Genomic DNA, 13,958 nt, shown 5'->3' with positions numbered 1-13,958 from the left:
AGATTATATAACATTACTTTCTATTGCAATATATGTAAAACAGTTTTAAAGGTTCTGTGATTAACAGATAAGAATAATTTTCAACTATTTATTAACTTCAAGTAATTTTTTTTTTATGAAATACAGAATTCTTGATCTGCAGTCTAAATTAATCATTGCTGTAGATGTGGCCAAAGGCATGGAGTACCTTCACAATCTCACACAGCCCATCATACATCGGGATTTGAACAGGTCAGTTTCTGTCTTTAACCTAAGAATTCAAGGGACCTGAAAGCTCAAAGCCACAACGCCACTCTGCAGTCTCCTGCAACCCCACAGTGTCTGATTAGCACTCAACTGAAAATAATCTGAGAGGTTTTATGCAAACCCCTACAAGTCACGACTGCCAAACTGTGATTGTCCTTGAAGGCTGTAGTCGCTGAAAAAATGTTTTCCTGCATCTGCTTGTGTTTCTGAATCTCCATTTTCTAATGCTGCATCTCAGACTAGCACCTGCTGTCAAAGGGCACTTGGCCATATTCCCTCATCAATTCATCTCCTTCCCTTTGCTTTGTCTCTTTAAATATTTCCCCGTAGTCACTGAGTTCACACGTTTTTTGGTTTGGTTGGGCCATTTGGATTTTTTGGGGGAGCTGAGATCTTGTACAGGACTGGACAGTCATCCATCTCTTTGGTGGTATCCCAGTGAGAGCACTGAGTGCTCAGTTCTTGCTGTTCTAGCTATGAAAACAATCTTGTTTCAGCAACAGGGGGTGAAATACCTGAACAGCATTGATTGCAATGTTGGAGATGAAAATGATCCTTTTGCTAAAGCCAAAACATGGTCTTTAGCTCTGTCAGCCCTTGAGAGCAACAGGCAGCTGGAATGGCATCCTCCACTTTCCTTGAGTCTCCTTCACAGACCTGCATCCCTGCCCAGGTTCTTTCCAGGCCACAAACCTGTGTTGCTCTGAGGGAGAGCCTTGCTTTCAAGGCAGTGGTGTGAGCTGAGAGCGCTGTGTCTGACTGCTGCAGCCTGTGGGACTGACTGCTCTGGGGCAGCCAGGGCTCACACCGGGGCAGCTCCATGGTTCAGACCTCCCTGTTCAGCTCCATGCCTTGGCGGCTCTTAGAAGAACAGTTCTGCACTGAAAGATTTTAAATAACGATTTCCACAACAGAAAACCCAAACCAGTATCTTCCTAGAGAGCCAGAAAGCATGTAATTGCCCCACAGAACTCATACAGATCATATTTGTGAGGGTCAGAAGATAATTTGCTGTAGGGACATTGGTACCATTGATGTGTGCTGCTGAGAGAGCACAACTACTGAAACTTTAGTGCAAGAACAGGAGTTGTGTTTGCAGCATGAGTCCCAGCCAACCCACAGACACAATTACCAGATGAAAATCTTTGCAACAACTTAAGAGAAAGACTAAGAGTGAAATTCCGTGTTAAGTTTTGCCAGTGGCTTCACAGGAGCCTCATATTTTTTACCTTAAATTTTCACATAACTCATAACCACCTTTGTGAGTTCTGAAATCTAATGCACTCCATATAATGCATTAAATAAACCTGCAATATGGCTTGACAGAATAGAGAGGAAAATTAATCTTTCATGTCTCTACCCTGGGAAAGGGGTTATCCTTCCATTTGAAGAATAATTGGGATTTTTATTTTGCTTTTCACTCCTGACAGCTATCAGCAATGGTGACATACATCAGCTTATTACTACTTACACCACGGTGAGGGATGGCAGCCACAATGATTACAGCACTTAATAAAAGAGAGACCATTTTAGTATCAGTTTAATTTAAGCCATAACAGCTGAACATGGCTGGAGCAAGCCTTTGAGGGATGACCTGCATTTGATGGCTCTAACTATCTGCGAACACTTCTGAGAGCTGCTCAGTGAGGGAGATGAAAGAGAGGATGGCAGCCTGGTGGTAATGGGGATGGAGTCTGCGACTGCTCTTTGTTGAAATATCCCCTGTGAAATCTTAAAATATCCATTGCTTTTCATTACACCCGCAGCATGGTAAAGGCAGAAGGATCTTTTAATGGCCCAAATCCCTGGGAAAGGGACATGCTGTGCCTGTCACTTGTCATGGGAGAGAGAAGCCTCCATACCTGGCAGACCCCAGAACCACATCCTTTCCCAAAGCTAGGATGATTGCACACTCCTTGTTCTTATCTTGTTTTCTTCCTTCCATGGTTTCATGAAGAGAACAATGCCTGTTCTCACCATTTTAATCCCTGTGTGACCTTGACAAAAGACAATTAATTTCTGATTCTGCTGAACTGAGTATTAGCCTTCTTCCAGCTCAGTTCAGCTTGGATTTTTCTTGCTGTATTTCTCAATATATAAGCTTATGAGTTCCTTTTTCATCTCAGGTTTTCAAATTAACAAGTGCCACTGAGACAATAACAGCATTTTTAAGCTGTACCTTCCAAGCCTTATTTCTGTGGGGTGTATTTTTTACTTTAGAAAAGAAAAATCAGTAACTGTAGTGTTCTCTGGAGGTGCCAGACTGACAAAACCCTCCCAGAGCCTGCTTCCTGCCCTCAGATATGTCCATAATTGCACTCAGCACCAAGATGGGCATTTCAGCATTGGTTGTCCGATCCTGGGCCAGGGGAGGTTCAAGCTGGACATCAGGGAGAATTTCTTCTCTGAAAGGGTGGTCAGGCAGAGGAAGAGGCTGCCCAGGGCTGTGGTGGAGTCATCATCCCTGGAGGTGTCCAAGGAACAACTGGACATGTCACTCAGTGCTCTGGGCTGGGTGGGGATTGGACATAGCTTGGACTTGGTGACTTTGGAGGTCTTGGAGACTTCTTTCCAATCTCAAAGATTCTGTGATTCTGTGAAAGGCTGATGCATGCCATCAGAGAAAGGGAATTTCAATTGATTTCTCTGCTTCTCCACAAAAATTGTCAACCTAGGTCTTGATTATGTCTTGACTTGTCAAGTTGGATTTATTCAAGGTCTACACAATCCTGGAATAGCTTGAAGTTGAAGCTAGGGCTCAAAGCACTTTACTCACACTGAGACATAGTGATAATTTTGGTTCCTACTGACAAAGGCCAGATTTGAGTGAAGGCCACAGCAAAGTCTGTAGCTTTGTATGGCTCATGTACACTCAGCCTGGGGTGCAGCTTTCAAGAGTCTCTCTAGTTCAGCTTTGTGTTTGATTCATATTTTCATTTGGCATCTGGTGGGGGTCTCAAAACAATTCCACATGTCATACTAAAATCACTTCAGTATTTTGATGGAAAGTACATATGTGAGCTAAAATCAGATTGAATATAAATCAAGAGAGTCATGGTTGCATTTCTTGATTAAATTTATCATCCCAAGGGCTGGGTTTAGGTGAAAGTGGAAGTCTTAAAGACAGTGATTTATGGGAATCCTGCTTGGGGGAGCTTAAATTTTTTCTGTCCTAAAACTGTTATCTGGTAAAATTTGTGTTCCTCACTTGACTCTTCTTGTTTCTGTCTGCAGCCCTAATATGAGCAAGTTGTGCTTTTTGTTGAGACCATCAATACTACTTCTACTCTCTCTCCTCATGTAAACCCTTGCCAACCTTTTCACTTCTATTTTTCATGCACTTTTCACTTTTCTGAATTTTCTTGGCTCTGTCAGCAGTTGATAAATATCCTGACAGCATTGCTGTGTCCACATTCCTGCACTTTCATGTTATGATTTACTCGGCCATCCAAAGCCCTGTGCCATAAAGGCAGAGTGACTGGGGTAGGAAAACCTTCCTCTCCAGAGGTACTGGAAGCTTTGTGACCTAGATAAAGCATCTTGTGAGTCTTTCCCCAAAATCCCACTTTGTTTGAAACCCTGTGTTTGTGTTGCTGATTTCTAAAAGTTTTTCTCTGAATTTGTTACATGCAAATCAGTCAAAGGTTGGATTAGCAATAAAAGGTTTGACTCTGTGATCTTGGAGATTTTTTCCAACCTTGACGATTCTGTGATTATACAGTTTTATGAAATGGTCTTTTTCCTGCTTCATCTTGTGTGTTCTTTGCTGAAAATTCAATCAGTTGCTGTAACTTCCTTGAATCAGTAAATAAATTTTCAATAGATTCTATATACACCTTTCCTGCTAAATGACATTTTGCAATAGGCAAATATATTTTGCCAGAATGATCCATTCTATATGGACTCTTCAGATCTGCTTCTTCTCTTCTGGCATAAAATAGGGATTACCACCTACATAAGCTGTAGAAGGAAACAGAATCAATCCATGCAATTTTATTTGAAGACCATCACTATGTTTATATTCAAATATGATCATCTTTGTCACTTCATCACTGAGATTCAGTGCACATATTGAATAAAGCTCTTGAACTTGGCCTGTAACTAATCACAAAAGCTATTTTGCTCTGATATTGATTAGCAGCTGACATTATAATTTCTGAAGCTTTGGGTTTGCCCTCTCAGGGGTAATGTGCACTTTCTAAGAATAAGCTTGAGATGTACTTGCAGACATTTAACTACCCAAGGAGGTAATTTGAATTCAAGTGTTTAGCTATGACCCAAAAACTATTACACTTTCACCATCTTTAAGGCACTATCAAACAATTACCTATAGTTGGTTTTTTTTTTTTCCCCAGTCACAATATTCTCCTGTATGAGGATGGTCATGCAGTAGTTGCTGATTTTGGAGGTAAGGAGTTTTTATGAACCATTTATGAATTAACCCCAAATTCTCTAAAACTAAACGTGTGCTGACTGAGAGTATTCTGTGGAATTGTAATTAAGGCAAGGCTTTTGTATGATCAGGTATGGATCTGTATTGGCCTGACAGTAATTCCTTTTCTTGCTCTGTTTCAGAATCTCGATTTCTGCAATCCCTGGATGAAGACAACATGACAAAACAACCTGGGGTTTGTTTCTTCTTTTATTCCACATAATTAATATCAAACATACAGGGAAACTCACTTTAGGAGAAGAAGACATTGGAAATACATTTGTTGGAAAAGACAGACTGATGCAGTATTTCATCTCTCTCAATGTTTCTCTGTCTTTGTTTAATTATTTTTCTTCTAACTGTGTTTAATAGCAGAGATGAGGGAATATATAACATCTGCAACAGAAAGCAATGCTTTATAAGATTGTCTTTGGAGCTCTGTTTCCCCAGTTCCTTACTAAAGAGTCATTTTTAATCCACCCTTCCCCACTCACACACACATGCTGTTGGCAGGTGGTTCCTTTTTCTAACAGGGAATTAATTACTCAGCATTGAGTCCCTTATTTCACAGTTCTTTTCCTCACAACAGCCCATTGCTCACACTCAGATTTACAAGACAGTTGTCTTCATGGCTCTGAGTCCAGATGTGTCCTGTGTGTCACTCCAAGGCCAGGAATGTTCACATCATCCTAACTACTGACAGGGTGTGGGATGGGATGGGATGGGATGGGATGGGATGGGATGGGATGGGATGGGATGGGATGGGATGGGATGGGATGGGATGGGATGGGATGGGTGGTGCCAGAGGGAGGGTGGTGCTACACCCGGCCGTGGCAATCAGCTCTTTACAGCCTGCAGTGGCACTTGCTGTGTGAGCAGAGTGGGCTGCTGCTCAGACCTGAGTCCTGCTGGGGCTTGGTGGTGTTCTGCTGAGAGGGGCTGTCCTAGCAAAACTGACCTGACAAGGACTGTCCTGCCCTGTGCAGGATGCAGAATAAGGAGCACAAGGAATCTAAGAGTCTGCCCTGAACCCATCACCCCAGGGAGAGACTGGTTGCTTGTGAAGCAGCCTCAGAATTTGGGGTCTGCAGGAAGCAGAAAGACCCCAAGAGAGCAGGACCCAGTCCAATGCAGCTACTGTCAGCTTTACTTCTGCCAGCTGGAGCAGTAGTTAATTCCTATTATATGGCATATATATATATATCAGACTGTATGATGTGATCTCCAGACCTCGAGCCTGGGGCTCTGCTTTATTCTCACCTTACTGTTATGTTAAAAGCCTGCTCAGCCTGGCTCTGTGGAGCTGGGATAGCACCAAGACAATGCAGTTACATACCATGCTCAGTAACACACTGACTAGATTTTGCAAGCCAGGTGAAAATTCTTCCTGGCAGATTACCAGTTATTTCATGGAGTGATGGAGGCCAGAAATAAGAAAACAAAAGAAAACAACCACACAAATACAGGAATAGGTGCTTGTGTGAGGCAGCAAACACTGCTAACATGTGATTGCTGTTTCCTGGCGTGCAGAACCTGCGCTGGATGGCCCCTGAGGTGTTCACACAGTGCACAAGGTACACCATCAAAGCCGATGTCTTCAGCTACGCTCTGTGCCTCTGGGAGCTATTAACAGGGGAAATTCCATTTGCTCACCTGAAACCAGGTAAGATGCTCAGTGAATTAATATTTTAAATTTCTCTAAACCAGAGAAGTAGCTACACAGTGTAATTTTAACCAACATCTTACTGAAGTGTGTTATTAAGTGCTAAGATATTGCACTCAGTGAAAAGCACAGAACTATCCTATCTAGGACTAGGAACAAGATGCTCTGACTGCAGGCTTTTTTGTTTCTCACATGGGTGTTGGGATTGCAAAGCCATTCCTCAGTACATCTCCTTGTGTACCTCAGGGCAGCACCCACAGACGGTGTGGGGTGAGGGTCTGGGGTACAACAGCAGAGCAGCATTTCCAGGGCTGCACTTTGCACTCCTGAGATTCTGAGCCCTGGATGTCTGACAAGAGTTGTTAGAGATCATGAGAGCTGCAGGACATGGTCAGAGCTGGCGTGGGTAAGGAGGGAGGCTTCAGACCCCTCTGGCAGTGAGTGTCTCACAGCTGTGTGACCTGTGTGCAGTCTGGGGCTGTGGCCGTGGTGTTGACATCTCCCTCTGCTCTTGGAAAATTGATTGGAAAAAGCCTCCTTTAACCTGCAGGCCTTTGTTTGTAGGTGGGATGGCTCAGCATTTCTATCCCTGCTGGGTGTCTCAGGAGTGGATGGGTGTGTTCCCGGGGTCTGTGTGGCTGTGGGGGCTAACGGGTGTCTCTGGGATGTCCCTTGCAGCAGCAGCAGCAGCAGACATGGCATATCACCATATCCGCCCCCCCATCGGCTACTCCATCCCCAAGCCCATCTCTGCCCTGCTGATGAGGGGCTGGAATGCCTGTCCTGAGGTGAGTGTGCCCTGCAATGGGAAACTGGGTATATTGCTCTAGCTGATCCCCCAAAATCACTGTTTCCATGGGAAGGGTCACTGCAGAAAGACCCCAGACAGATAATGGGGTGTCTCAGGAAATACAGGCGAGCTGGTGAATTGAGGAGGAAAGTAAATTAACATTTAGCCATTCAACAAAACTTAATTAATCATATAACACTGATTATGACTTCAGCTGTTATAGAATTAGTAGAAAATTCCTTGCTGCTCTCAGATTTTTGTAAGGAACTGCTATGACAGCGTGTAACACTCATTCATTTTGATAATATTATTAATAATATAATAATATTATTAATAAAGTGTCATATTAAGATGTTGACTTAAGCAAGCACTGAGATGAGTGCAATCGTTGTATCTTTTCAGCATTCCCACATCCACTTAGCCCCTATAAGGAGAAATCATCTTTTCAGAGTGCCAGCACAGTTTATTGCCCATCAGTGTGACTCCAATGTCACTTCTTCTTGCCAATATTTTTGAGGTTCAGGACAGAACTATAAAGCAATTGATATCTCAGTCAGCCTATGGATGGCCAGAACTTTGCACAAGATGTGAGCAAAAACTTTTTTTTAAGTTTTTTTGTTACTGTTCTTTATTAGGCTCTATTTAGCTTTACTAAAGGTGTTTTGCTACCAGCTGTTAGGGGAAAATTGTGAGTTTTGGGGCTCAATGTGTGTTCACAGGTCAAAATTGTCTGGAAGGTCTGCTCAGTTTAAGGAAAAAAAAAAAAGGCAGAAAATGGAGCATACTTGTAGGGCTTCTTCTGGATAGCCATGAAATGCCTCCAAATTAGAAAATGTCTATTATTTGTCTTTAATTTCATTCAAGGCTCATCCCAGCAAAAAACTAGTTCCCATGTGCCATGTCACTGTTTCTATTTATCAGGTATTTGAACATCTGTTTCCCAGAAACTTTTGACGGCAGCTGTTGCCAAAGCAAACTGGTGACTAGAAGATTAGCAGCATCTCCTGAGAAGCCTTTTTCATTGGCTAATTTGATTTGTGAGCTTTAATTAGAGCCAGAGAATTTGCCATAAGGCATGGGGCTGAGCTCTGTAAAGAAGTAAACATTTTAGTTTTATTGAGTGCAACTCTAAAGTTACAGTCTGTTCTTCCATGGTCTCTGATGGGCAAATCTGATGGATTCTGATCAAGTTTCATTGGAGGTGACAGGGCTTGTCACATGCGGTAAATGAGTATGAACACTTTGTAGACTGGAGCTCAGGGTCATGCTAATGGTCAGATTTGGTTTTTTAACCAAACTCTTATAGAAGGAACCACTGAGATCACCTCACAGCCAGGTTTGTGCCCAGTCATCTGGTGGGATCTCCCTTCTTTCCACCAGTCTTCTGGCTAACAGGAAGCTCAGAGGACTCTGTGTCTGTGGGAAGGGCTCTGTGTCCAGAGGGTGGATTTTTCCATGGTCATTTTTTGCACCACTGTCCTAGAAGTAAGTTATTCATAGCAGGGCTGGTGAAGCCTGAGGTTCCTGGGGAAACAGTGTTTTTCCAAGTGGAGTGTCTCAGTGCAGTGGAGGCAGAATAACTGGATCAGTCAGAAGAGCAGAAGGCTTTAAAGACTAGCTGAGGGCAGAATCACCCAGGGGACTGACATATCCATGGGGAAATCCTGTCCTTGCCCCAGCTGGTCACACCCCTGAAATGGCTGATCGGAGGCACCAGGAGGAATCCCTGAGTTCTGCACCCTGGCTCTCAGAGCAGCCCCTGCTGCTCCCACAGTCAGCCACCCCTGTGGGGAGAACACACTCTTCTCCCTCCCTTTCCTATGGACACAGACAAGTCTGTGGGACTGAAAATGGACATGTCATGTTCTTCTCAACCTTTTGAGAAAGCAAAGCATTTAGTGCCCGGTTGGTACTATGCTTTCTCACAAATGGATAAAACCTGGAGCCTCATTTGTGGGGGTTGTCCCTCTGATGTCCCTCATGGATGGCAAGGCTGCTGTCGCTCCTGGAATGGAGGACTGCTGGGATGGCTACAGGGCTTTGTCCCAAAAACCCTTCAATCATGCCTACCTCTTGCAGTTGTGTTGGGAATGAGGTGATGGGAATGAGGAGGTTGTTTAGCAGCTATCTCATTAAAGTATTCTCAGCCCTTCCCTATCAAACAGTGCTGTATGTGCTGCTTCAGTCATACCTGAGCTTCCTGGGAAGGCTGAGCTGGGAGCTGGGACAGGGCATTGATAGGCAGTAAGAGATGGAAGGCTACTTGTCATTCCCCTCATTTGCCCAATGCTGTCCCAAGTGTGGCCTCCAGAAATCCTTCTGCTGTATGAAGCATGCAGAGATGGAGACACCTGCCCGGGAGTGGGCCAGGCAGGCAGTGTGGAGCAGCCATGGAGAGGTGCAGGTGTGTGGATGAGGGAGGGAGGAGGATGGCCATACAGGCAGGTTGGCCAGCAGCTTGTCTGCTGCTCATCACTGCTGTTGCTGTGTCTGAAGTCCTGTTCATGGGCAAAGAGAAAGCCAGCCTAAAGAGCAGAGCCAATTAATTATTGATAATATTTTTGTAATCTTATGATCTAGTCTATTAGCTCAAATCTAGTTGTTACCGAAAAAGAGATGAATTGCAGGTGAAGTTCATATGCACACAGATCTTCATTCTGTAGCTCAGCACTGAACTTGCAGTTCTCATCAGATTCCCAAACAGACTGACAGCTATGCCATGAAATTCATAGAGGGGAAATGATGGGGACAGTGACTCATCCTGTCCCTGTGTGTCAACCTAATCACATCAGATCTGCTCCCTTCCATTTTTAACCAAGCTCTGGTTTTCTTGTGTTCATAGGGGAGACCAGAGTTTTCAGAAGTCGTCACAAAGTTAGAGGAGTGTCTGTGCAATATTGAGGTAAGGATCTGGCTCCCAGCAGAAGGATCTGTGTGTGTACAAGCAGATGGGAGTGCAGCTGGGGACAGGGACAGTGGCAGCAGCTGAGGACAGCAGTGGCTTTGGAGCTGCTTTGGAAAAGTCCAAGGAAAAGTAGGATACAACTTATGAGAGACAGATGAGAAAGGACGTGTAAATATGCCATCATGGTACCTATTTTTTTTTTTATTTTTTAATTCCAGTTAATGTCGCCAGCCTCCAGCAACAGCAGCGGGTCCCTGTCTCCCTCCTCCTCCTCAGACTGCCTAGTAGCCCGGGGCGGTCCTGGCCGCAGCCACGTCGCCGCGCTGCGCAGTCGATTCGAGCTGGAATACGCCCTGAACGCACGAGCGTACGCCGTCTGGTCACAGGGGTGCGTGGAGTCGCGCAGGGCTCAGGGGAGGCACAGAGGCTCTGGAAGGCTCCAGAGATGACTGAAGGAAAGAAGTAGGCTGTGCTGCTGGGAGGTGGCGTGCCAGGAGCAGGAGGGTTCGGATCTGTGCCGTTGCCTGTGCCCATCACAGAGCCCAGGCTGCCTCTGGGAGGGCAGCAGGAAAAGGTGAAAATGTCCTTGCTGAGAAGGGGAGGGACAGATGGACAGACAGAAAGACAGACAGAATCCAGAGCCTTCCAGCAGGTACAGAGGAAGGGGTCAACTATGTAAGGAAGAGTCTCACGGAGGTTTGTGGGATTGTCCCTGCCAGGGTGCATCCTAAAAGCTGTGTGTCACTCATTTCATGCCCGCAGAAGGTTAAGAAGAGCTCCTGATGTTTTATTAGGCAGGGACACACATGGGTTCTCTATATTATTTTACCATTAAGTAAATACCTGAGATATTATACCCTACCACTGGGAGAACTGATTTCAAGGGCAAACATACCAACTCTCATCTCTGGGATCAGGGATGTACAACATGTTGGCAGGACAGTGGGTTTGGTCCATGACTGGAAGACAATTCCATAATCTTCCTCGCCCAAACGATGTATTTGCAAGAGCCCTTAAGCAGTGACACATAAAATATATGTCAATAACCCTGCATTGATGCCTGGACTTGCTTCCAAGATGGCAATCCAGAGACAGTAGTGAAGCCCCAAATGGGTATTTGAGGGCAGTTATGCTGAGAAGGGTAAATGAGTGCCAGCATGCCTGGGGGTCTTGGTCTTGCTTCATGACTTATTCTTGATTTTTGTTTACTGAACTACTGTGGCCAAGCCCCAGGCTGATGTTTCATGGTGCTGTTCTTTCCTTCCACTCTGGAGAAAAAGTTCTTGTGGTCTGGACATGTGCTGTCTTCAGTCTTAGGTAAACTGACATCTCCTGTTTCAATTGCAGCACTGGGCAGCCCCCTTCTCAGGGGCTGTCTCTGGATGACATGAGGAGGAACTTCCAGTACCCACCTGTGGACAAAAACGGTGAGCTGCTGCGCAGTGCTCCTCCAAGCTCTCAGAGCACCGCAGCAGGCAGGGGACTGGGGGGGCAGTGCTGCTGTACTGAGCTGCAGGTGACTCTGTCTCTGCCCTGACAGGGTATGTGTCAGACCCCTTGAGCACCATGAGGTTCCACTCTTGTGGCAGCAGTGGCAGCTTTGAGGACAGCAGCTGAGGGAAGGAAGGAAGGAATGTCCACCTGCTGCCCGCTCGGCCATCAACCTGCATCTTTCGCTGTACCACCGAACCCTGAGTGTCACACTGAGATCCCTGGACTGAACAGCTTTAGTGTTGATGACAAATGTCCCTGTCCTGCATTCTGCTTTTGCATCTCCCTCTGCTGACCTGCCCAAGGACTGGGATGGGTTCTGTGCTGCTGTTCTGTATCATGGGAATGCTGCACTTTCATCTTGGGCACTGATAATACAAGGAGATGAAAGTAAAGAGACATCAGGTATATGCCAGAGCTCTGAGGCAGGATGGCCTTAGCTTGGATGGACCTGATGCAGGGGGCAGTCAGCCCACCCTTGCTGGGAGGTGCCTGGGAACCACCAGCCCCATCCCCAACAAGACAAGGAACAGCTTGTAACCCTCACCTCCATCCACCCACCATGGGGGCTCAGTTGTTCCTGCTCCTGGATTCTGAACCAGAGCTGGTTTGGTTTTGAGTTCCCCACAGCCCCAGACATATCCTGTGTCCCATTTCCCTCTCCATTGATTGGTGTAGTTCCGCAGCACAGCAGCCCAGCCACAGCTCCTCACGGCCCTGACCCTTGGGTACTCTGCTGCTCACTGCAAACACAGACCTAGCTGGGTGCTCACCTTCCCCAGACTCCTCCAGACATCTGTGTCTTCTAACCCACTTGGTTTGGTTTCAGGGATTGTTTTTCCTGAAGAGTGTAAGCTTTCCTTCAGTTGTCTGTTTACAAAAAGCAACACAGGAACTTCAAACTTTTAACTAGAAAGAAATTGTGTAAAATTGTGTCACAAACATTAACACAGTACAAAGTGCCATTTTTGACTTTTTTGAAGTAAACCTGTCAGGGTGCCATCATGCTGGGTGCCCAGTGCCACTAACAGGCCTGACAGCAGCAGTTCTGACCATGGGGCATTAAAAAAGAGAATAGAGGCAGGGCAGCAGAAGTTAATTGCACTCTTATTTTCTGGGGTCTTTTTCAAATTAACAAAATTTATCTGTAATACTGTATGTGTGGTCAAGGCAGGAATTGGTATTTACCACTGCTGAGCAGGATTCTGTGGGTGTTACTGAGGATGCTGGTTTTCCACAGCCATGATCCCCAAAGCAGGTCTGCAGTGAGGCCTCAGGCAGCGTGATAGACATCAGCTATGACTGCATGGTGGGCTCTGACAATGCTCTGACACACCTGCCATTACTTCCATAGTCCTGAAGCAATAAAATTGGGGAAGATTTCACTTAGCAAAGCTTAGAGGTCATTTTCCATTTGTTTTGTTTCACTTGCTGAAAAGTTGAATAGGGAGAAGCTGTAAATGCAGCTCTGTTGCAGCTCTCCCACCACCAGACCCTGGTACCAGTTGGTGGTTACCACTGCTCCACCAGCCTCGTGTCCCTGGTGCAGTTCCATTTACGCCAGCAGCTGCTGAGACAAGGGAAATGTCACAATAAATACCCAGGAAAGATTGGGATGGGGCTTGAAAGGAAACCTGCTGAACTCTGTCCACAATCTCCTGGCCCGAGAAGTCATGAGATTTCCATGGAAGGAACTGAACAAGAGGAACTATAAAGCTCCAGCAAACCACAACAAAACAACATCCAGATTTGTCTACAACTGGAGGGAATCTGTCGTATTCTTTCTAGACGTACAAGCCAGGTTGGCAGTTTGCATGCTGTGAGGGAAGAGGGGCACAGCAGAAGGGAGAAGGTGCATCTGGGATGCTGATGAAAATTCCCTACCTGACTCTAACTGGCCAGATGATAATCTGCTCCATATGAGAAAGCTACAGAAGCACAAGCAGTGAACAGACTGATGAAAGAGGGTGGACAGAGATTAGGTCTCATTCCTTGGTCTTTGCATTGGCCAGAAACAGCAACAGTGCAGAAAGGATTCATTGTCATATCTCAAAAATCAGTTCCAGCACTAAGTTTCAACATGAATATTTTCTCATAAATATCTCTGCAATCTGTCTTTTCCCTTGTTTAAAGTAACCATGTAGTGACTGCATTTAGTGACTGGGCCTGAAAACCAGAAACAACTGGATTAGAGAAACAAAAATGGAGCAAGGAAGCAAATTTCATGTGCATTAATACATTTGTGTACTCACTGATACCTGAGCTGCTGGTGTCAACCCTGAGAACCTTCTCAGAACATGTCAGAGGTGGACACATGAACACAACAAAAAATATATCAGAATGCAAAACTTTTGTAGTTTCAAAAGCTCTTTACAAAGCCAAGTGCTTACAAATAATCTTACTACTAATTAAAATTACTGGTTCCTTGAAG

General features: G+C 45.2%; 1 protein-coding gene across 3 annotated transcripts in view; it reads left to right on the top strand.

Moving 5' to 3' along the window:
* TNNI3K (TNNI3 interacting kinase) overlaps positions 1-11,922 on the top strand; it is a 29,112-nt gene extending 17,190 nt beyond the window's left edge. For 2 of the 3 annotated variants that reach the window (XM_085067345.1, XM_085067347.1), the window contains exons 17-25: positions 127-231; positions 4,602-4,654; positions 4,822-4,874; positions 6,209-6,341; positions 7,020-7,129; positions 9,974-10,033; positions 10,255-10,424; positions 11,384-11,463; positions 11,577-11,922. In XM_085067345.1, the coding sequence (XP_084923471.1) occupies positions 127-231; positions 4,602-4,654; positions 4,822-4,874; positions 6,209-6,341; positions 7,020-7,129; positions 9,974-10,033; positions 10,255-10,424; positions 11,384-11,463; positions 11,577-11,653 (841 nt within the window). In that variant the 3' untranslated portion in view covers positions 11,654-11,922. The remainder of the gene's footprint in view (positions 1-126; positions 232-4,601; positions 4,655-4,821; positions 4,875-6,208; positions 6,342-7,019; positions 7,130-9,973; positions 10,034-10,254; positions 10,425-11,383; positions 11,464-11,576) is intronic. The other variant, XM_085067346.1, reaches the window with a different exon arrangement.
* The last annotated feature ends 2,036 nt before the right edge of the window (positions 11,923-13,958 follow it).

Source organism: Lichenostomus cassidix, chromosome 8, assembly GCF_008360975.1.
Source record: "Lichenostomus cassidix isolate B80296 chromosome 8, HeHo_3.0, whole genome shotgun sequence".
Lineage (NCBI taxonomy): Eukaryota > Metazoa > Chordata > Aves > Passeriformes > Meliphagidae > Lichenostomus > Lichenostomus cassidix.
This window is presented reverse-complemented; position numbering and strand designations above follow the sequence as displayed.